The following is a 24,671-nucleotide window of genomic DNA, read 5'->3' as shown; positions in this document are numbered from 1 at the left end:
ACACTGGCACTGCCAAGGCCGCCTGGCAAGAGATAATCTCGATGTACACTTAGAATTCAAATTGTTCATCTCTATAGTTTCACAGAACCAAATTATTGGGCTAAATGACAAATGACACAGTCAATTAGACTACTAACCTAATAAAAGTAAAAGTTAAAAAGCCTCAACATGTATATTTTTAAAAAATAAACACTTATTTATCTGGCTCAGGTAAAGCAGTCACAGGAAGTTTTTCCTAAACGTTCCACACAACTCACCGTAAATGTTTAAGAATTACAGCCTACCCAATTCAATGACCCACTGCTTCTAGTAATTCAGCAAAACTGCAATTTCTTTCCTTTTTTTTTTTTTTTTTTTTTAATGTTTATTCATTTTTGACAGAGAGGGAGAGAGAAACACAGAGCATGAGCAGGGGAAGAGCAGAGAGAGAGGGAGACACAGAATCCGAAGCAGGCCCCAGGCTTGGAGCTGTCAGCACAGAGCCCCATGTGGGGCTTGAACTCACAGACTCTGAGATCATGACCTGAGCTGAAGTCGGACGCTTAACCAACTGAGCCACCCAGGCGCCCCAAAACTGCAATTTCTAATTTGGACACAGATATACAACCACCATGAAAAGTTACCAAACAAAAATATACTGACAACCTAAAAATTAAATTGTGATTGGGCTTCAACATGATTAAAATAATCTACAAAAGCCACAACTAACACCAGACTTCATGACAGAAGACGGTTTCCCCCCTAGGATCAGGAACAAGACAAAGATGTCTGCTCTTGTCACTTCTATTCAATATTCTATTGGAAATTCTAGCTAGGGCAATTACACAAGAAAGAGAAATAAAAGGCACCCATACTGGAAAGATGCAAATGTATTTGTTTGCAGATGACACGATCTTTTATATACAGAAAATCTTAAGGAGCTCCTGAAAAACTACTAGGATTTCCACAACATCGCAAAGTATTAGAGCAATACGCAAAAATCAATTTTACATTATTAAAGAAAAATCTGAAAATGAAATTGTGACAATTCCAATTATACATACCTTCCAAACACAAAAAAAGCATAAAATACTTAGAAGACTTGTACACAGTGAACAACAGAATGCTTAAATAAACGGAAAGACACCCTATGATCACCAAGTAGCACTTTCCTGCATTGGAAGATTTTTTTTTTTTTTTTAATTTTTTTCAACGTTTATTTATTTTTGGGACAGAGAGAGACAGAGCATGAACGGGGGAGGGGCAGAGACAGAGGGAGACACAGAATCGGAAACAGGCTCCAGGCTCTGAGCCATCAGCCCAGAGCCCGACGCGGGGCTCGAACTCACGGACTGCGAGATCGTGACCTGGCTGAAGTCGGACGCTTAACCGACTGCGCCACCCAGGCGCCCCCCTGCATTGGAAGATTTAATGTTGATGCCATATTCCCCAAACCAATCTATACAATCAGCATAATTCTTATCAAAACCCAAAGTTTTATTTTGAAGCTGATCTTGAGAGAGGCAGACACAGAATCCCAAGCAGGCTCCACGCTCTCAGTGCAGAGCTCAATGCAGGGTTCAAACTCACAAACCGTGAGATCATGACCTGAGCCAAAACCAAGAGTTGGACACTCCAATGTCTGAGCTACCTAGGTGCCCCTGGATGAATTCTGAAAAGAAAAAACACACTAAGTGAAGAAGGCAGTTTCAAAAGGCCATATATTGTATGGTCCCATTTGTATGCAATATCCAGAACAGAACTGTGGTTGCCAGGGCCTGGGGGCAAGGGGCAGGTGAAGCGACTGCTAATGGGTATGAAGTTTCTTTTTTAGTGGATGAAAATGTTCTGAAATTAGATAGTGATGATGACTGCACAACCTGAATATACTAAAAACCACTTAACTGTACACTTCAAAAAAAGTGAATGTTACTGCATGCGAATTACATCTCAATAAAGCCGTTTAAAAAACATTGTGGGTACCTGGGTGGCTCAGTCAATTGAGCACCTTGATTTTGGCTCCTCCCTTCACTCTCTTAAAAAAATTAATTAATTAAAAAAAAAAAAAAAAAAAAAGGGTGACCCGGACCTCCAACCCATCAAGATAGGACTGATATACCTGCTGTGTGTACACTAAATACACTGTATATTCTCTAGCACATGAACTACAGAAGACAGAGCAATAAACCAGAGACTCCGTTTCCTCAACTGTAAAGTGTTAAACTGTTCTTAAGTGTACAGTTCAGTGGCATTAAGCACATTCACACTGTTGTGCACCCATCGCCAGATCTTTTCCAGATCTCTTTTCATCTTCCCAAACTGAGACTTTGTTCCCAGTGAACAATTACTGCCCTTTACCCCCTTCATCTGTACACATCTACCGAGTGGCTGATGGTTAAGAACCAAACACTTGGAACCATTCACAGTATTGGCACACAAGCTAAGTTTAGCCATTACTCAATGTATGCATATAGACTTCCAATTATCTGTTCTGTACAGAAGATGCACAATAATCATGTTTATATTAGGTGAACCAACCACATACTTCTGATTTCAAGTTTCATTTTATTATTCACACGTTCAGCAAGTAGAGTACAATGTGTGACCGTTCTGCCCTTAAGGTGCTCACTGCCTAGTGGGATGATAATAGCATTTAATAAAATGTTTGCATCTTTCTAAAACTAGGAATCACCTCTGTTCTGCATCCGCCAGAATGGTCAAAATTCAACATGAGTAGTATACAAGAGGCCAATGTTCAAGCACTGCACATGCTTTTTTAACAATTCGTGTATAGTGGGGGGGAAGAGCTGGAAGGAAAAAGTGTTAAACTGTTAGAACTGTTAGCACTCCCTGCTAAGGATTCAGAAAACAGGTGAAGGCAGAATATGTTTAAGGGTATGTACTGCTCAGAATAGTTACTAGTAAATATATTCATCTAAGATGAAGGAATTAAATCCATCTTTTTTTTTTTAAATTTTTTTTCAACGTTTATTTATTTTTGGGACAGAGAGAGACAGAGCATGAACGGGGGAGGGGCAGAGAGAGAGGGAGACACAGAATCGGAAACAGTCTCCAGGCTCTGAGCCATCAGCCCAGAGCCTGACGCGGGGCTCGAACTCACGGACCGCGAGATTGTGACCTGGCTGAAGTCGGACGCTTAACCGACTGCGCCACCCAGGCGCCCCTAAATCCATCTTTTAATATTAAACCAATTGTATTCTGAATAGAAAGAAAGGGGAGCAGTTGCCAAAAGGTAGAAGGGGGTAAAGGGCAGTAAGTGTTCAATGGGAACAAAGTCTCAGTTTGGGAAGATGAAAAGAGATCTGGAAAAGATCTGGTGATGGGTGCACAACAATGTGAATGTGCTTAATACCACTGAACTGCACACTTAAGAACAGTTAAAATGGTAAACCTTATATTATGTATTTTACCACAACATTAGCAAATAAAGGACACTTCAGTAGACTGGAGAGCTTAGGTCACACACACTGAATCAATCATATTTATCGTTCCTAAACCATCAAACACAACATACAAAACACTACTTAATAGGAAATGAAAGTTCACATTGGGCAACAAGAGTCAGACAGATCAGAGCTATAACCAAAACTTTGCTGTGGTGAGATCTGTGCACTGGACAAATTAATAAATTACATAAAATCTGCTTAACTTCCTAAAAAAGGCCAGGAAAGTTTCGTGGTACTGAAAACTGAAAACAGAGGCCTGAATGGCTAGAGCACAGCGAGTGGCATGAGATGAAATCACAGAAGCAAGCAGAAGCCATATGATGCCACGTCTCTTAGGTGAAAAAGCACTTTATATTTCAAGTGCAATCAGGAAGCCACTGAAGAATTTTAGCAGATGAGTCAACAATAGGACCTTTAGGAAACTGCTCTGGCTGCTACATGGAGAAAGGACTGGAAGAAGGTGAGTGAAAAAAGAACCCAGAGCCCATTTAGGACACAAGGACAGTCCCAGGGAGAGCTGGTGACTGAAGAAACAGAATTTCACAAATTTGGGTGTTTTGGAAACAGAATCAACTGGTCTTCAAGAATGAGAGGGAAGGACCAAGATGACTCCCAAGCTTCTCTCAGCTAAGTAGATGGTTAGAGTGACACACTGCAATGGGAAAGCCTGGACTGGACTGAGAGGAAAAGACAAATCAAAAGAGAAGCTAGCTTTTATTTCTTCCAAGAGGAAGATGCCTTGAGGGTCAAAGTTACAGCTTCCTCTGATGCTGTTTACCACCGCCCTCTACTGATGCAAACTCAGGATAAACACTTTGGTCATAATTTCTAACTTTTCATATAGATTCAATATACTAAAATAGCCTAACCAGCACAAAAATTCTTAAAATATTTTTTGTTTGACTGGCTGAACAATTTATTACCAGATTAAACTGGAGAAATGGAAAACACACAAAGTCAAATGAAATCTCATAAACAAATTTAGGCGATGTTATCTGCAACTGCACCCACTACATTCCTATTTCTGGGAAGACAAGCTATCTTCCTCTGATGTTTCCTTCCCCAGTTACTAGCACCACACCATCCAGTCACCTTAAGCTAGAAATCTGGCCAGTGGCTCCGATTCTACATGCGAAGCCCAGTCAGTGCCATACACGCATATGGTTACTAAAACCTGTCACTTTCCATCAAAATCTGAGACTCATTTGTCAAACTACAGTGACTATAATTCCATGCTCAAGGGAGATTGTTATTTTGGATTGGGACCTCGTAAAAACTTTAAAGACAGCGCCCCCAGACAACTCTGATGTGCATCTCTGCTTAAGAACCACTATTCATGGGGCGCCTGGGTGGCGCAGTCGGTTAAGTGTCCGACTTCAGCCAGGTCACGATCTCGCGGTCCGTGAGTTCGAGCCCCGCGTCGGGCTCTGGGCTGATGGCTCAGAGCCTGGAGCCTGTTTCCGATTCTGTGTCTCCCACTCTCTCTGCCCCTCCCCCGTTCATGCTCTGTCTCTCTCTGTCCCAAAAATAAATAAACGCTGAAAAAAAAAATAAATAAAATAAAATAAAAAAATAAAAAGGCATCATGCCTACAATGTACTCTCAAATAATTCAGACAAAAAGGTGTAAATGTATAGATACAGACTGAAAGAGAATAATGCTCATGTGATAAAACATTAACACATTTACTGGGTAAAGGCTATGTGGGAACTTTGTACTATTGTTGCAATATTCTTATTCTTTTTAAATAAGTTTAAAAAATCCAATGGGCAAACTGAGGGTTGATGGGGGGTGGGAGGGAGGGGAGGGTGGGTGATGGGTATTGAGGACACCTTTTGGGATGAGCACTGGGTGTTGTATGGAAACCAATTTGACAATAAATTTCATATACTGAAGAAAAAAAACACAACAAAACAAAACAACTCTGTACCCTGGCTGTTCGAGAGGCCGCACTCTTATCAAGAGTGTTGGTCCCGATAGGTCGGCCTTGCCTCTCATTGTAATAAATTTTGTTGTGACTGTCAAAAAAAAAAAAAAAATCCAATGGGGCAGCACCTGGCTGGTTCAGTCAGTGAAGCATGGAACTCTTGATCTCAGGATCCTAAGTTTGAGCCCCATAATGGGTGTAGAGATTACTCGAAATAAATAAATAAATAAATAAATAAATAAATAATCAATCAATAAATCCAGGGGCACCTGGGTGGCTCATTTGGTTAAGTGTTCAACTCTTGGGGCGCCTGGGTGGTGCAGTCGGTTAAGCGTCCGACTTCAGCCAGGTCACGATCTCGCGGTCCGTGAGTTCGAGCCCCGCGTCAGGCTCTGGGCTGACGGCTCAGAGCCTGGAGCCTGTTTCCGATTCTGTGTCTCCCTCTCTCTCTGCCCCTCCCCCGTTCATGCTCTGTCTCTCTCTGTCCCAAAAATAAATAAACGTTGAAAAAAAAAAATTAAAAAAAAAAAAAAAAAGTGTTCAACTCTTGGTTTTGGCTCAGGTCATGATCTCAAGTTCTTGAGTTCCAGTCCAACATCGGGCTCTGCACTGACAGCACAGATCCTGCTTTGAGATTCTCTCTCCCTCTGTCTCTCTGCTCCTCCCTTGCTTGCACTCTCAAAAAAAAAAAAAAAAAAATGCAATGGCCCACTTCATTCTGAGCTGTACTTTTGTTAACACAATTAAATCAACGTGTTGGCATATAGGCAACACTGCTCCTTCCCTGGAAGAAAGAAAAATTATGGATGAGAGAATACCTATGACAAGGCAATTTCCCTTCAGAGGCCAAAAATACAGAACACAGGCCAAGAGATGTAGCACTTTGAATCCTGTTCATTAAAAGGAAAAACACAATGATGACAGAGAACAACTTCACCACAAGCCAGTGTGAAGCATTACCAAAACAATTCACAAAAAGAAACTGAGTACCACTGACCCTTGAATATCATGGGTTTGAATTGCATAGGTCCACCTCCATGTGGATTTTATTTACAACACAGTCCTATAAATGTATTTCCTCTTCCTTATGATTTTAACATTTTTTCTCTAGCTTACTTTAAGAATACAGTATGTAAAACATACACAAAACACGTGTTGACTATGTTCTGCATAAGGCCAACAGCAGGCTACTAGTAGTTAAATTTGGGGAAGTCAAAAGTTACACATGGATTCTTGAGTGCCCCAACTCCTGCATTGTTCAAGGGACAACTGGTAAAAAATATTCTGAGCTAAGAAAGGTGTGAAAAACCAGGATAATGTGAATTATCCAATATAATATCTCCAGCAAAAAGCCTAGACTATTCTTATTAGCTCTAAGCATCCTGGGCCACCTAAAAACATGGCACCAATCTTGAGCAATGAGGATACGAACCCCTTTAAGACCCGTGGAGAGCTCTGGCCCTGCATTTTGGATTCACAAACTCTTTGAAACCCACCCACAGAACCCAGGCCAAGACCTCAGGCTCTGTGTTTTGTAAAAGTATTCTAAAGCAGAATTTTTTAGAGCCATGAAATTACTCTTAATTTTTTAATTTATTTTTGAGAGAGAGAGAGAGAGAAAGAGAGAGAAAGAGTGGGGGAGGAGTAGAGAGAGAGGGAGACACAGAATTGGAAGCAGGTCCCAGGCTCTGAGCTGTCAGCACAGAGCCCAATGTGGGGCTGGAACCCACAAACCGTAAGGTCATGACCTGAGCCAAAGTCGGAAGTATAGCCAACTGAGCCACCCAGGCGCCCCTAGAGCCATGAACTTACTCTTAACCATCTACTTAGCCTGATAGTTACAAGTATGACTAAACATTGTGTCAAGAATCAAAACAGGAATAACTATGTAGCCCTTAACTAGTATTCTAAATTGCTCACTACAACTAAGTGTCAAATTGAGATTAAGTTCACTATTTCACTAGTGCTAGTGTTCTACAATGGACCAAAAGTAAGTACAATAGTTCAAAACGCTGTTTACAACAAACCTTGTGAATACAACACAAAGGAGGTGCCAAACACCTCAAAATATAGAGAACACTTGATTTGGTTGGAAATCACCAAAACCTGTTGATAGAATTGATACATGAGCATATTTTTAAAACACTTAATTATGAGCTTTGAGAAATGGAACTGCATTCAGATATACAATCTAAGATAAGACAATGAAAAACTCAACTCACCAGCAATTTCTACAATATCACCAGGAACTATGTCCTTAGCTTTAATCCGCTGTACACTCTTTCTGTCCTGTCGATATACTTTGCCCATTTCAGGCTCATATTCCTTAAGGGCTTCGATAGCATTCTCAGCATTTCTTTCCTATTGAAAAAGATAAAAGCAATGAACATATACCCACCACTGCAAATTAGTATTTTATTCCAAGGAATCAAATTTCAGACTTCTCAACTTAAAAAAAAAAAAAAAAAAAAGACACCAGAGATGCACATTCATGACATTTATTAACAATACACATCATAAGATGATAAACACTAGGCTCTTAGGATTCTGTGCTAGAAAACGAAGAAGCCAAGCACCTTAAGAAGGATAAGGGAATAAAACAACAGGGAAAGCCGTTATAGAATCTGTCATCCCCAAGCCCACTATGTAACATGGCCCTCACCTCCAAACACAGCCACACCACTGAAACCGATCCTGTCTCAGTAAAAGGTGCTGGTCTAGGATAGACTGCTTAGGGTCACTGCAGGCTTTTTTCGCTTAACAGCTATGTGACTGTGCATGAGTTACACAACGCACAAGGTTTGGTGCCTACAAAGCTTAGACACTGACGCTACTACCTCAAGCACTGTGAGGATTAACAAACCATTTAGACTGTGTTTTGGCACACAGTACATGCTACAGGTCATCACCTGTAAAAAAAAAATCAAGTTACATCTCACAATTTCTAGGAGATCTTTCTACAGTACTGAAAACCAATAAATGGCTGGAGTCTCATAAGAGAACTGCCAGTCCCATACCATATTTATTATAATACTGCATATGAACATATCAAAAATTAGCCACACAGTTTTTCTTTCCAAATTTCGAGATGAAAGATACAGAAATCAAAATGAGTAATGCTTAAAAAAAAAAAAAAAAAGCTACGGGAAGGTTCCTGTAAGGGGGTGAGAAAAAAAAAGAAGAAAGAAAAGCACATGTGCCATTTTTCTCCTCTCATTTTGGAGACTAAGCAATCAGAAGTGAAGGAGCAAATCGACACAGTGCATGCCCAAGAGGGCTACTCAGTGCACGAAGGACAAGGTTCATTTCTCACTTTTTGCTTTCTGATATAAAGCTCAATTTAACCTTTATTTGGACTGAATTTATCCACAATACCAGGTGATCTCATTTTTTACCCTACTCTAAGAATTATGGTCTGTTGTGAAAAATCCTGAAACCTGCTTAAAGTGAAATTGAGAGGACTCAAAACTGAAAGCTAGGGGCGCCTGGGTGGCTCAGTCGGTTAAGCGTCCGACTTCAGCTCAGGTCACCATCTCGCGGTCTGTGAGTTCGAGCCCCGTGTCAGGCTCTGGGCTGATGGCTCAGAGCCTGGAGCCTGCTTCCAATTCTGTGTCTCCCTCTCTCTCTGCCCCTCCCCCGTTCATGCTCTGTCTCTGTCTCAAAAATAAATAAACATTAAAAAAAAAAATTAAAAAAAAAAAAAAAAAAACCTGAAAGCTAATAGCATAGGTCTCACTTTTTTTTTTTAACGTTTATTTATTTTTGAGACAGAGAGAGACACAGCATGAACGGGGGAGGGGCAGAGAGAGAGGGAGACACAGAATCGGAAGCAGGCTCCAGGCTCTGAGCCATCAGCCCAGAGCCCGACGCGGGGCTCGAACTCGTGAACCGCAAGATGGTGACCTGAGCCGAAGTCGGACACTTAACCGACTGAGCCACCCAGGCGCCCCAGGTCTCACTTTTTTTAATGTATGCATCCCTAAAAAAGTATAAAAGATGTTAAATTTGGGGACCTCATGATAAAAATAACTTCAACCCCATATAAGATCTGCTTAAAGAATATCACCTGCATCACCTTAAAACAGAACTACTAGAACATTTAACCCTAATTAAGTTCAAATGCTACTGATAGTGTAGAAAGAATAAATTCTCAGCACTGTTGCTACTCAATTAGTCAAATGTGAAACTATTTTGCAGGACTACCCCTTCCCATTTATTCACTGTGGCAGTTTTAATTCCTTTTCTCTCTCCTTCAAGGTCATGTCAGGTAGAGTTTAACTAGACTGCTCAAGGTTAAGAAATGTCCCAAGAGCACTGTATTTTACTTCTACTAAAAATTAGCAAAGGTACATTTAAATTAGAAGCATTAAAGATAAATTATCTCAGACCCCAAGGACAAAGATGCCAGTTAAAATTACTTTAAAAGCCTTTCCTTCAACTCAAACAATCAAAAGGAGTATTTAGAGCATAGGAGTGGAAAAGGGAAACAAATGATCTCAGATTCAAATAGGTTGTATCAGGCATTCACTTTGGCAACATACATACTAAAACTGGAACAAAGCTTGGTTTCTCTATAGCTCCCAATCACTTGTCACCTTCTGTAAGAAGCCTTCTTTGATGACACTGGCCAGCAGTATGTGCCCCCCCACCTCCCAATACTACCTTGCACTGGATTTCTACTTTCCCTACTTCGAGAAGGCAAGCACCCTTCAGTAATACTCATACCATTCTGTATACTACGTAAATGAGATTAAGACCTAAAAATGTTATTTTTAAAACTAAGATAAACATAAAAGTCCTGTGAAAACTGGTGTAAAATTTTACTTTGGAATTTGGATCAGACTGAGGCTGGATTCAAATCTCAGATACTCTACATCCTACCTGTATGGCCCTTAAAAAGTCACTTAATCACTGTGGACCTTAACATCACATCTGTCAAATGGGAATATCATTTGCCTTACAAGATCACTGTAACAATGACATGGGAATGTATGTAGTATCTACCTCGTAACCGGCAGTGATTATTTAATAGGAAAATATGTATTATTAGCTTAAGAAGGACAATCTAATGCCATGTATTGTTTCTCTAGCCCATATTCACAAAGGGATCATTTCTACTTAAATATAAACAATTTTAGACAAAATGAAAAGGAACAGCACCATTAAAATTTTCTTCCAAATAGGTCATCTTTTCTATCTGATCCCACTATACAAAGACCTTCATGTTCATTTATAAGATCAGAAGTTTAAACTCTAACAGGGCTAACTAAGTATGATTATAAAATGTTTCCACTTAAATTAAGACTGTAGACGCACTCTCTTTTAGTCCTGAAATGGGTGATTATATCCATGCTTAAATATCAATACTTAAAATGAATTTGAAGTATTAGTCTCAGTCTGTTAAAATATATTCAAACAACAAAAAAAAAATCAAACACATCAACAGTCTTAGTAAGCTGAAGTCCTCAAAGTAGGTATCTACAGAACAGTTAATTACAAAAAGTGGGGTGGGTAGGAATCCATTATGGTTCTATACGCTGGCTTCCATTCTGTGAGTCAGAAAGGCCTAGGCAACTGAGGGAAAATAGCCAGGAGCATGCTCTGAAGAGAAAACAATTTATATTGCTAAATATACACACACACACACACCACCACCACCAAAAATCCAAGGAGATAAAACTGACATTGAGTTTATGAAATTTTTCAAAGGAAGCAGCTAGGAAATACAAAGATAGTGGATCTCAAATTTTCTGGTTTTTTCTTAAGTAGCTTCTCTCATCCATTATTTTTAACTCCATGCTACCATGAAGGATGAGCAATTTTAACAGCAAATTATATACATGCAGGAGAGGTCTAAAATGTTGCCATTAAACAAACAGACAAAAGAAAAAACACCTGTAGACTCTCCAGATTTTTTTAGTTAACACATAAGGAAAAAACAGATTAACACAGTTTAACTCACTTAAATTACTAAAATCTAGCACTGCATAATTTTGCTTACCTGCCATACACCCACAATAGCATTGGCTACTAATATAAGTAAAATTACAAAGGGTTCTACAAAGGCTGTAATTGTTTCTTCACCTTCTTCAAACCAAGCCAAAACCTAGAAGAGAAATGGCACGGGTTAGAACTGTAATGTGTTTTTAGGCTTAGTGCCACTTTACACCAGAAGTGGCGAGCACTAAAGGAATTGCAATATACCAAGTCTCTTTTCTTACAGTCCCTAGAAACAAATGGTGGCAAAATGTAAGGACATAAGCAACGGGCTTACGTCTCTTGCTCACAGTACTTCTTGAGAATCGAAACTATACAACTTCTTAATACCCTTCAAAAGCTAACTTTTCACATAATAACTGTTTTAAAATCCAAATAAAATGATTTCTGGGAATTAAATCCCATTCATTTTATATGTATATATTCAGAAGTAAAACTTAAGTTCTTGGTTTTGTTAAAATAAAAGGCAATCATCCACAACTCTGCTGACTTGCTTCATATCAAATTAATATCAACTAATATCAAATAATACCCACAGACATAAACTTATAGTAAAAATATTGTGAGGGGCGCCTGGGTGGCTCAGTCAGTTAAGCGTCTGACTCTTGATTTCAGCTCAGGCCATGATCTTATGGTTTTGAGACTGGGCCCCCACTGGGCTCTGTGTTTAGCGTGGAGCCTACTTAAGATTCTGCCTCTGCCTCTCTGTCCCTCCCCGCATCTCTACAAAAACAAAACAAAAACCTTGATCATGGACTCAAAATTCTGGAGTGCAAAACCTGATAATGTCCCAGTTATTTTCAGTGATTCTACTATAGGTCGCCTCTTAATACTCAAGGTTGTTCTGATCAGGAATATATTTTGAAGGTTATCCTACATATGACAGTATAGCAATACAGCACTTCAGAGATGACAGAAGTCCAAAAATGTTATTTACAACTGGACACAGAACACTGCCCCAAGAAAAATGAGCAGAAAATTAATTTCTAGCTCACACAACCATAACCTTGTCAGGACATAAAAGCTACGAGTTAAGAGAGCCACAATAAACTTCATAACTGAGCAAACTTAAGGTGGTAGGAGAACCCAACACAACAAATCTTTAATGATAAAGAACACAGTAAAAGAGCCATCTAAATGGTTAAAAACTCATTTCTGTAAAAAACTGCCAATCCAGAAAGGATGTCAAATGTATCTAATATTCAATCTAGGAGATAAGATTTGCCTTTAACATTGCTTAACATGCTTGCATGTTTCACAATAAAACCTTTTCTTTAAATCTATTTAGTAAACAATCAAGGTACTGGTTTTGATACTTTTTAATACCATGGGATAGGATTCATGGCAATAATGAAACCATCTATGTTTATACTTAGTGGAATACTATAAAGTGAGCTTTTACACATATAGGAAACATAGTAAACAATCAGAGAGATGAATAAGGCCAGGCCCAACATGGATTTTGCAAGATAGGGGAATGATGAACAAGAAATATCAACCTGAGCAGGAAAAAAAACCAGGAGACACGAGGACCAGGTTCTGATAGGTACCAATGACCACTGACAGCTAGTGAGAGAACCAGGGCAGGCAGAAAACCAGAATGAATATAAATGTTGCCACAAGCTTTCAACAGGGCATTCCTGGTGTTAAGGTCAGGCCTAGTGCCAAAATGAAAACTTCTCTAGGAAGTTATAAATTTTGATAGATGCAAGATCACAGCTGCTTTGATACTAGCCTTTCAAACATTTGCCAAGGAGAACATATCAGAAATAAGAAACTTAATTAGCTCTTGGGGGAGAAAAATCGCTCAACTTGAAGAGTAACTAGGACCTTTCCAAAGGTCAGTGAGGCATTAGCAACTGTAAGATAAGCTTCACACCTTGTTAAAAAGGGTATGAACTTCCCTCTTGGCAGCTAGTCCTGAGGAACAAACTTAAAGCAATAACCCCTAAGAGTTGGAGCAAAGGACAGGACTATCAGACCAAATCTCTACTTTTCAAGAAACGTGTGGTCCTTCTGCACAAACAGTATTTATCACTTACGTAAAAATCCTAATCTATACAATGTAGTAGCCTTTTCTTTTTAAAAAATTTTTTTTTTTTTTCAACGTTTATTTATTTATTTGGGACAGAGAGAGACAGAGCATGAACGGGGGAGGGGCAGAGAGAGAGGGAGACACAGAATCGGAAACAGGCTCCAGGCTCCGAGCCATCAGCCCAGAGCCCGACGCGGGGCCCGAACTCACGGACCGCGAGATCGTGACCTGGCTGAAGTCGGACGCTTAACCGACTGCGCCACCCAGGCGCCCCAATAACTTGTATTGTTTGAAGACACTGGTATTTTCAGATTAATCTTTTTTTTTTTTTTTAATTTTTTTTTTCAACGTTTATTTATTTTTGGGACAGAGAGAGACAGAGCATGAACGGGGGAGGGGCAGAGAGAGAGGGAGACACAGAATCGGAAACAGGCTCCAGGCTCTGAGCCATCAGCCCAGAGCCCGACGCGGGGCTCGAACTCACGGACCGCGAGATCGTGACCTGGCTGAAGTCGGACGCTTAACCGACTGCGCCACCCAGGCACCCCTGTAGTAGCCTTTTCTTAACACTATATGACTTTAAATGTTTCTGTGTAAGATACCCAGGCATTCGTAATTATTTGAAAGTTCTACAAGTATATTAACTACTGTTTGATGAGAAACTAGTAGGCAAATTCTCAGGGTGGAAGGCTGGTGCTGAACCTACTTAAAATAGACAACCATCAACTTCCTGAATACTTTTTAAAATGTCTGTTTTGAAACCACAAATAAGCCAAATAATTAAATGCTACAGTCCAAAGTGAAGATCAACCCATATTTCGTTAACTGGTAGGAACCAATCCAGTTGTTCAGGTTCATATCATATTATGCGGTCCTTCATGGTTTGTTCTATTGTAAAGAAAACTTCCAGTGTATGTGGGATGATGCTGCTGACAAATGAAAGATCCCATGAGACGTGGAAGGGAGTGAGGAGGAGTGTGCGGCACAGGCATCTTTCATTTTGGTGAAAGATGCCTTATTGACATCATAGCACAGTTAGTTCATAATTACGGTTTATCCCAAGTTATACAAATGTTTGTATGAGGGAGAATGTTCCTAAAAATCTTTACTGAGAATAGGTGAACACAAATAGTTATCTATTTATATTGCCTTGTGTTTGCCTCTGTATCCCCAGAGGCCTAGAAGAGTCTCTGGTACACAGATGATGCTATTTACTGTAGAGAGGCATGAATGAATGAAACAAAATTTCACACAACTTTTGCGGTACAAGACCCTAACTTCAACACTCAGGGTAAGAAGTAACCAACTTAATCAACACTATTCTACTGCATAATGTTAGGCAGGGTGTTTCTTCTTTCCTTTGCTTTGCACTATTAATACAGTACCAATACCAATCTTCTGGGGCTTATATAATCCAGCAAGTTCAAAGTTTCAAATCTGCCAATCCTATTCAAGGTAACCACTTACTAATGAATGTTCAACTACAGTTTAAACTGCTTCAGTACAGTAGGACAGGCTGTCTAGTTATCTGTTAAGACTGATCTCTGCACATCACAGTAATTTCTGATGTGACAACCAAAAGACGCTGGAGAGCAGAGTTTAATGAATAAAAGCAAATTTATGGGGCGCGTGGGTGGCTTGGTCGATTAAGCGTCCGACTTCGACTCAGGTCATGATCTCACGGTTTGTGAGTTCGAGCCCCGCATCGGGCTCTGTGCTGACCGCTCAGAGACTGGAGCCTGTTTCAGATTCTGTGTCTCCCTCTCTCTCTGCCCCTCCCCTGTTCATGCTCTGTCTCTCTCTGTCTCAAAAATAAATAAACGTTAAAAGAAAAAAAATTAAAAAAAAAAAAAAAAGCATATTTTAATCCAAAGTAAAAAGGTATATTCCAGTGGGAGACAGTCATGGTTTTGTGACTCCATTATCTTAGCTCCATGTTGGGATAATGTACTGAGCTCTTAACAAGATCCAAAAAAAAAAAAAAAAAAAAAAAAAAAGACAATGAGAGCATAAGCACATTTTTAAGACCAAGGGCACTGGCCTGCATTCCTCCTTTATCCTTAAGAAACTTGCGATGCCATTGGATACTCAAACACTTATTCAATAAATGAAAAAATTCACGTAAAAAAAAAGTTTTAAAGAGAAAATGGAAGTTAAACGCTACACAAGAATGAAAAAAGTATCACCAACAAATGTTATGACAATTTTCTGAGGGTAGAAAATGAAAATTTTCAGCCATTAAAAAAAAAAAAAGTATGAATTAGACCATATTCTCTTCTGATCCACACACAAAACTTATCCCAGGGTAATGGGATTGAGCCCCATGTCAGGCTCTGTGCTGAGCATGGAGCCTGCTTGAGATTCTCTCTCTCTCTCCCCCCCTCTGCTCTTACCCTGTTCGTATTTTCTCTCTCAAAATAAATGTTTAAAAAAAATAAAAATACTGTTTTTAGATTTGAGAACATAATGTTTAAAAAGAAAAACACATGGGTGCCTGGGCAGCTCAGTCGGTTAAGTGTCCGACTTCAGCTCAGATTATGACCTCAGGGTTTGTAGGTTCGAGCCCCGCATTGGGTTCTGTGCTGATAGCTCAGAGCCTGGAGCCTGCTTGGGATTCTGTGTCTCCCTCTCTCTCTCCCTCCCCTGCTCATGCTCAGTCTTGCTCTCTCTAAAACAAATATTTAAAAAGAAAAAAAAAAAAAGAAAAACACACATTCACCTTTCAAAACATTTTAAAGAAAGGCTCTAAATAAATTAAACCCATCAGTAAACTACCCATTTTATCTTTTTTTTTTTTAAGTAAGAAATTAAAATACAGGGAAAAAAATAAAATCACATTATATAAAACACTTGACTATATTGTTCTAAGAAAACACATCTACATTTTTCTGTATTTTGAAAATGCTACCAACACAAACTCACTCAAATATCTATCTGTTCTATCAAAAGCACTAACCTAGGCTCTAAAAAATATTAAGAATCCCTTTTAAAGGGCCCAGGAGGAAGGAAAAACAAACTATTCAATTACAAGTGAGAAGCTGAAAAGTGCCTTGCTCTAAGAAAGTTTTAGTAGCATTTCAGAATCCATCGAAGTAGCTGTGGTGGGGACAGGGGGATGGAGGGTAGAGAAACTTTGACAAACCATGTTATCAGAGGACTTCATGGATACAGAGGAGGCAAATATGGCCCTCCTGCTCATCTCCTTCAGGTCTTTTCTCTAATGTCACCTTCTTGGAAGACTTCTGACCGCCCTACTTAAAAACTGCACTCCTCCCTCCTCATATTCTTATCCCTCTGCTTTAGTTCTCTATCACTGTCCAACAGACTACATGTTTTACTTGTTTATAATCTGCCTCCATTAGAATGTCAGCTCCAGGTCAAAGACTTTGCCTATTTTGTTCAATGCTATATCCCCAGCGTCTGTGCCGTGTCCCAGGTGTTCAATAAATACCTAATGAAGCAGTAAAAGAGAGAAAAGAACGGGTATTCCAGTAAGCAACCATATGATGTGTTAAATGAAGGGCAAAGTTGTGACTAAGAAGGACGTAAAGACAAACTGAAAGGACAGCAGGTCCTAAATGTCAAATTAAGGAATTTCTAATGTTACTTTATACGCAATGGGACAGAGATAGCTCACTTCTTCCAATCCAAGTGAACTTAAAAAAAAAAATAAAATAAAGAAAACAAAAACTACTTATATTTGGTGAACATTACAAGTTAATCAAACTTTATCCCTAGGCACCTGGATGGTGCAGTCAGTTAAGCATCTGACTTCAGCTCAGGTCATGATCTCGTGGTTCACGAGTTCAAGCCCCACGTTGGACTCTGCTAACAGCTCAGAGCCTGGAGCCTGCTTCAGATTCTGTCTTTCTCTCTGCCCCTCTCCCACTCATGCTCTCTCTCTCTCTCAAAAAATAAACATTAGAAAAAAAAACAAACCCTTTATCCATACAGGTCATGAGTGTAAAACATGAATGTAGCTTCCTACAGTTAACACTTAGTCTGACATCTGAAATAAATCACTAACGCCTAATACTTCTTTTTAACTTCAGCAGAACCTGAGGATATATCATACATCGTGTACATGTTGTAGAACTGCCTATTCACTCTTCCAAAAGAGCATGAATATTCTACCATGATTCTCCTGTTACATAGGAATAAACAGATTACCACAAAAAAGACTCAGTGATCTTTTGAAAGATAAAGAAATGAGGAATGAAAAGGTCAAGCACAATGTAGCAATAGTGCCAATTCCACATAAAGAAAATCAACGAAGCAAGTTTTAAATCCAAAATGTCTCGATCAACCAAGTCAAAGCAAACTAACAGTATTTCCTAAAATTTATTATGTTTCTTTATCAACCCATAAAATAAAAATGTCACCCAGTTCATTTCCTGAGCATTAACTCCGAGTAGTTACCAAAAAGGTAATTCAAATTTCAATTCCAAAATATAGCTCTATAAAGCTATAAAAATCCAACACCCTGCCCTATGATAAAATTAAAGCAAATATTTTAAAACCCATTTGAAAATGCTTAGAAACTAGAAGATCCTTTCTTCAAAGTAAAAATCACATACATTACTAAATCAAAGTGCTAATATAAAGTCATTCAAAACTGGCAACTCAAGAGATCCTATACAACCTAAATATCCAAGAGCTTGTTTATTAGAAATAATGCCAGTGATGTTACAACACTGCCTTAAGTTATACACACAGAATAACTCAAAAAAATTTATTTCCTCTCTGCCTTGTATATACCAGCTGACTTATTCTAAGGGGTCCCTGATAACGTTATTGAACCCCCGTATTTTAATTACCAACGCTGAGGTTACTTCAGAATTATGCAGCTAGCTTAAACATAAACATTACACTACCCCAAATGTATTATTTGTTTTGTGCCATGACAAAGTACTGAAACTGGTTAATCAAACAGCTCTACTCCTTTATCTTAATCGGTAAAGCAGCAGCAGTTTAGAGAGGGTGGGGGAGGGTGGAGGGGTGGGTGGTGTTGAATTAATCAAGAACAGACAGACATGTTAAGAGGTATAGAGTAATTCAGAATGCTGAATGATTTGCTATGACACTCTCTTAATTTTATTCAATGAAAACCATAGAAAACATTCTTGAGGACTGAATTATTAATAGCTACATATCACTTTGCCAAATGGCATGATAGAATTTGTAAATAGTATTACTCCAAAAAACTCACCTCTTACCAAATTTCCCCCCCTCACCTAAAGAAGTGCCCACTGCTTCCTTTTTACTTAGTTCTCAAAATAGTCTTCTACGATATGGCTGTCATAAAGAACAAAGGAGATTTCTGGGGCTTGCATATGTACAAACATACAAAAATGAAACCTTGAAGCTCTGTCAATTTTGTGAAGCCTGAAAAAATATTACACTGGGTGAATTTCACTTCCCATCACTTCCCATCCTATTTTATAAGACTAATATACTGTAATTTAAAACAAAAGCGTAATGATAAGAGAACTACGGTGGATGGAGGGAGGGAGGTGGGTGGGGGATGGGCTAAATGGGTGATGGGTATTAAGAAGAGCACTTGTTATGATGAGCACTGGGTGTTATATTTAAGTGATGAATCACTAAATTCTACTCCTGCAACCAGTATTACATTATGTGTTAACTAACTAGAATTTAAATAAAAATTTGGAAGAGAAAAAAAAAAAGAGCAAAAGTCATTCCTTGCTGTTAGGATTAGGAACTTCTATGTCCTACTCATGACCATTTTTAGGAAAACTACCAAGAAGTCCACTGCCCAAGAAAAAATGCAATAAAAAATTAATATTGAACAGAAAAAAACTGTTAATATAACCTAGAAATATCCTCACCAACCCATCACCCTGTTTCTGCTGTAGTCCTTTGCATTTCACTAGTTTCTTAGCAACCATACAGGACTCAATTCGGTAAGCACATACAGAACAAGAAAAAACACTATATGTTTTGTTTTTATTTTTAAGATCTAGAACCAATTGTACTGAACCTTGTTCTTTCTACCTAGGAGTCACTCAAGACAGGGGTCCAATTTAGATAAATATACCACCCTAAAGGTCAGTGACCAAATTTGGTCAACAGTAGTGCCATCACTGCCGTCATCATTCTTGTCACTGTCAGAAACAACTGTCACCTTGCCATTACCAGGAAGGGAGAGCAACTGGAATATTCCTTTTGTAAGTTCTATTTACAGACTACAAAGGGCCCAACATCATATTAGTGTGATCTTACACAGTGGAAGAACCCAAACAGAAAAAAGACTTCCCGATAAAGAACTTTTTGATGTTAAAATCTCATAAACCACAAAAATTTATAAGACCCTGCGCCATTTGGCAACAATTTCTAACTGCACTGTCAATGTCAGGCATTCATTGATTTTCTACAACACAAATGGCTTCAAGTGTTTTGTTTATAATTTTAAAATACTGAAGTTGAAAAAAAATGGAGACACAGCTTAAATCTCTAAATATAACATTGTCACCCAACAGACATTTGTTTCTTGTTTTTTCATCTATGAAATAGAGTCAACTTTCTGAGAGAAAATAAGTTTCTTTATACTTACAAAAGATATACAAGCTGCCAGCAATAAAATTCTAACTAATAAGTCTTCAAACTGCTCAATCACAAGTTCCAACAAGGTTTTTCCTGTGAGAAACAAACATTTGTTGTAAATGTCATCTTAACATCAGAACACAAAGGGGAGAAAAAAAAGAACATGTTAAGATTACTCACCTTCTTCAGCCGGTAACTCTATAATGCAGAAATTCGCCAGGCAACGTGTCAACAAGGAGGAAAAAAAAAAAAAATTAGCATGGTCTTTCAAAAGAGAATTCCTAAAATTACCACTGTCTTTGAAAGACATACCTAGGTATATGAACATTCAACCACTTTTAATAGAAACCATACTAAAATAGTAGCCCCAAGAAAACATGCAGTATTTGCCGTAACCAATACCTTAGGTCTACCCCGAAGCATAAAATCTCATCGCTACCTAAACAGGGCTCCCGAAACAAGGAGTCATTTCAGCTATGTCATGACTTCTGCCAGATGTGTAACTTTGGGTAGTACAAGAACGGTTAGAGGCATTCTCAACTGCAACGACGCCTCATAAACTGGCTGGGGACGAGAAAATGTCTCGCAGGGAACAACCCAGCTGCAGGAGACTCGTCCGTCTCTCCAGCGGGGCCCGCAGCTGCGTGCGGGAAGCCGGAGAGCTAGCTGTGTGCGGGGAAGGTCAAGGGTTCGAGGCGCGAGATCTAGGAGGCGCAGACCAGACCCCGGCGCCCCCGCCTGCAACCCCTCTCCCGCGGGCCCCGCGCGCGGGCTCGACCCGCCGCCTGCAGCCCTCGGCGGGCGCGGAGCCCAGACCCACGAGGTGGAGCCCGGTCAGCCATCTTCCCTGGCTCTCGGGCCCGCGCCGGGCCGCGCGAGGCCCCTGCAGCCCCGGCGCCGGGCACCTACCGTTGGAGCCCCATCTCTCCTTGAGCTTCTTGACCTGCTCCAGGCTCAGCCCTGTGCTCTCGTTGACGCCGAAGTAGCCCAGCACCTCCTCCACCGTCTTTGTGTGCGCGTTCTCCATGGCTGCGGGGGCCCGGCCGGCCTCGCCTCCAGTCCCCGCGGCCTCCTCGCCTCCGCCTCGCACTCGGGCCGCGGGCTCGTGCCACCCTGGGCGCCCAGGCGCTGACTGGCCTCTCCCCCCTCCTCCTCCTCCTGCGGCCGCTTCCGCCTCGCCGGGCGCTGAATCACCCCGCGCCCCCTCCCCCAGACAACCGCCCCTCTCGCAGCCCGGCCCTCGCCGGCGCACGCCCCTGGCTCAGCTGGGCGGTGGGGGGCTCCTGACCCTCCCTCCCCTCGTCAGAAGGGAGGGCCTCTTTCGCCCTCAACCGCCCACCGGGAGCGCAGGCCGCGGCCCCAGAGCCCCCTCCCCGCTCTCCCGAGGTGATTCGCGGCCCCACCCGGGCCGGAGGAGGGGGCGCGCGGCCGACCCCTGAGGGCGGAACGGAGCGAGGGCAGCGAGCCGGCAGGGTGGTGCGCGGCGCGCTCGTCCTATTCCCTCAGCTCCGCACCCCCGACAGCGGCGGAGGAAACTGCGGCGGAGGAGAAGGAGGTGGCGTCGGGGACGGCTCCGCGGCGGCTGCTCTAATAGCATTTATCCGCCGCTGCCTCCCCTCTCGCCGCCGCCGCAGCATGTGGACGCCGCTCATTGGCCGAGAGGGCCCAGCGCGGCGCGGGCGGCACGGCCCCGCCCCCTCCCCTCGGCTCCCTCCCTCCCGCGCGACTCGCGCCCACGCCGCCGCGCAGGCCCCGCCCCCTCCTGCGCACCGCCCCCAGGAACCCGGATAGAGGCCGGCGCGCGCCGGGCCGCGCTCGCGCAGTACGCGCCGTAGCCAGCGGCTGGCGGAGGGCGGAATTTCGGCGGGTCTTGGGCTCCATCGGTCTTCAACCCCGCTCACTCACGGACAGACCCCAGGGAGGTCGAGGGCTCACGGTGGGCCCCCTGCACTAGCTGCCCTGAGGATTACTGCCTGCCCTTCGGGGTCAGCCTGAGCCTTGGGCGGGGGTGGGTGGTGGGGAAGGCGAGGCCGAGGAAGCTGGGAACTCGCTCCGCACTGGGCTTTCCGAAGCGCGTTCGGGTTGGTGTCCTTGGCTCGCCCCCTCGCCCTCCGCCTCCCAGGCCGCACTCTGCATCCTAATCTGTCTCCTTCAGAGCCCCCTTCAGGAATCAAGGGGAGGAATTCCGCAGTTCATTTCCCACACGGCTCGAATGTATCGCTTCAGGAACACCGCATCCCACACCCCCAGCCGAGCGCTCTACCGCACGCAAATGTCAGCCCTTCCCCAGCGGGGTCTGCGTGCTCTGACCGAAGAAATCCCACTCGGGGGAGGAGGTTTTAATTTTTATAGCTCACAGCCTGTGATACGTGTCACAGGCTATGCCACCATAACTGCTAAATAATGAGAATTGTGCTAGAAGGTGCTTCGCTTGGGCATTAAGATCAAGGCTGTTTTCTAGATTTCCAATTTCCCCACTAGGAGCAAGAAGGACTTTAATCCAAAACCTATTCTTAAACCTCAGAGGACTTGCTGCAGAGGTCTGTACAAAACCTAGGTGACAGCAAAATAAAGGGCATTTTTCTTCTGTAAAGTTAGATTACTAAACGGGAAGGGACCTCTGCCTTGAATTCATGAACAAAAGGTGAACATATTCGCATCACAAAGAGCAGCTTTTCTTAAGCGAATATGTCGCAGAATGAAGCATTTAGTCTACTTTTGTGTTTGGCGATAGTGTGCCATCCGCAAGAGCCAAAGCAGAGAAAAAACACCTCAGTTGTCCCCGATGGCTCAGCCTCAGGACTTAAGATGAATTCCTTCAGCAGACGCAAATCACAGTGCATTACCCAGCTGAAAAAATCAGGCACGTCATTTCATTTAATTATTTCCAAGGAGTGGAGGCTGGCGTGCAGTTTTCATTGATACTTGGAAAAGGACCAACAAAACCCTACACAAAACACACAAACAAAATTCTAGTGTATGGCAATGCGCTGAGAGAAGCAAGGTGGAAACTGGTTAGGTCACAGGATTGGAGCCTCCTCCAGGAGGGACACGTGATTGATTGCATGGTGGGGGTGTAGTAATGGAGGGCTGGTGGTTCTTTTCCCTCTGAGACCAGGTCCGCACCATTTCTTTGGCCTCACCTCATCTCTTGGCAACGATAGAAGCACTACAGGCAGGAGGATTGCTACCTATCTTCGCCTGGAAATTATCTTGGACATTTGACTTTGGGTCTCTGTTCCATGGCTCCACGGGTACTTGGGATTGTAAGCACCTGTAGTGTGATCATGAGTTTCTTGAGGGGTTCTCGACCATGACTTTTGTATTCAGTGGTCTTCTCGAGATTGTCAGGTGCCTAGTTCCATCTTATCATTCAGATCTCAGCTTACATGTCATCTCCTTGTAGATGTCTTGGCGGGCATAAAGTGGTTACCTTCCCCAGTCACCCTTGATATCCCATTGTTTTATTTTCTTCACAGCATTTATCTGTGATACTGTGTTTTTCTTTAGCTGTTTACTGTCTGTCTCCCCTTACTAGGAAACCAGCTCCATGAGAATATGGGTTTGTCTTTCTTGTCCATCCTCAGGATGTGGAAAGGTCTCTGGTATATACTCATCATTTACTGAACACCTACTGTTGGAATGAATGAGTCCCGGTATCCCTGATCTATCAGTGCCTTGCAAAGGGCCTCACCATGGGAGGAACCTCAACAAATTTTTGCTGAACCCAGGTTCATTGATTTCCAATTTGTGAAATAAACAGGAGGGCCTCTGAACTACTTGCCTCATGGGAATGATTGTGAAGGTTAGTCAGGTTTAATGAATACAAAACTAGGCAGCATTAAAGGCTTCTCGGAGAGGAGCGATGTGTAAGTTCTTATTGGTGCTGTTACCACATTGTCATCACCTCCGAGACTGTTCTTTGCAAGTCTGCTATTTGCGGGAGGTGGGAATATTCCTTTACACTGAAACTGATTTTTAGCCCAGAGTTGGCCCCTTCTGTGTCACATACCATTTATGCTCTTGGTTCCTCAACCTGTGGGTGTCTCTGAAATTTGTTTATAGGTTGCCAAAATTTAGCATAAAGCCAGCCTCCCAAGGGCAGAAAGATCAAGGTTCTCTTATGTAGAAATAAACTTATATTCAATTTATTTTGTGCATTGACCTAAACGTGCTTCTTGTTAACAAGGTTTAAAAAAAAAAAAATAAGAATGGGTTTTGAAAATACTCTATTGTTGGGGCGCCTGGGTGGCTCAGTCGGTTAAGCGTCTGACTTCAGCTCAGGTCACAATCTCGCGGTCCGTGAGTTCAAGTCCCGCGTCGGGCTCTGGGCTGATGGCTCAGAGCCTGGAGCCTGCTTCCGATTCTGTGTCTCCCTCTCTCTCTGCCCCTCCCCCGTTCATGCTGTGTCTCTCTCTGTCTCAAAAATAAACGTTAAAAAAAATTTAAAAAAATAATTTATAAAAAAAGAAAATACTCTATTGTCTTCCAAGGATTGCAGCTATTTTCAATCAATTGAGGACAGGGAGAGGAAAAAGAAGAGAAACAGTAATTCAGAATGATGGATGATTTGATCAAAGAACCTCAAAGGAATTAATAAAGGAGGACATTAGCTGGTAATAGGCAAGCTAGTTAAAAAAGCTAGGCAGACAGAAAAGACCCAGTAAAAAACAGTGACCTGGAAAGCAGGCCCCGGCCAACT

General features: G+C 41.7%; 1 protein-coding gene across 3 annotated transcripts in view; it reads right to left on the bottom strand.

Moving 5' to 3' along the window:
* Positions 1-21,553, bottom strand: part of ATP2A2 (ATPase sarcoplasmic/endoplasmic reticulum Ca2+ transporting 2) — a 61,539-nt gene extending 39,986 nt beyond the window's left edge. The window contains exons 1-5 of one of the 3 annotated variants that reach the window (XM_047088252.1): positions 20,879-21,553; positions 20,150-20,167; positions 19,980-20,062; positions 11,375-11,479; positions 7,596-7,734 (exon numbers count right to left, since the gene is read on the bottom strand). In XM_047088252.1, the coding sequence (XP_046944208.1) occupies positions 7,596-7,734; positions 11,375-11,479; positions 19,980-20,062; positions 20,150-20,167; positions 20,879-20,996 (463 nt within the window). In that variant the 5' untranslated portion in view covers positions 20,997-21,553. The remainder of the gene's footprint in view (positions 1-7,595; positions 7,735-11,374; positions 11,480-19,979; positions 20,063-20,149; positions 20,168-20,878) is intronic. The other 2 variants (XM_047088251.1, XM_047088250.1) reach the window with 2 other exon arrangements.
* Positions 21,554-24,671: the final 3,118 nt, after the last annotated feature.

This window comes from Lynx rufus, unplaced genomic scaffold (assembly GCF_022079265.1).
Source record: "Lynx rufus isolate CCGP_SWC_20201006 ecotype Redwood Valley unplaced genomic scaffold, mLynRuf1.p SCAF_24, whole genome shotgun sequence".
Classification (NCBI taxonomy): Eukaryota; Metazoa; Chordata; class Mammalia; order Carnivora; family Felidae; genus Lynx; species Lynx rufus.
Note: the sequence above shows the minus strand (reverse complement) of the source record. Positions and strands in the feature narration are given on the sequence as shown.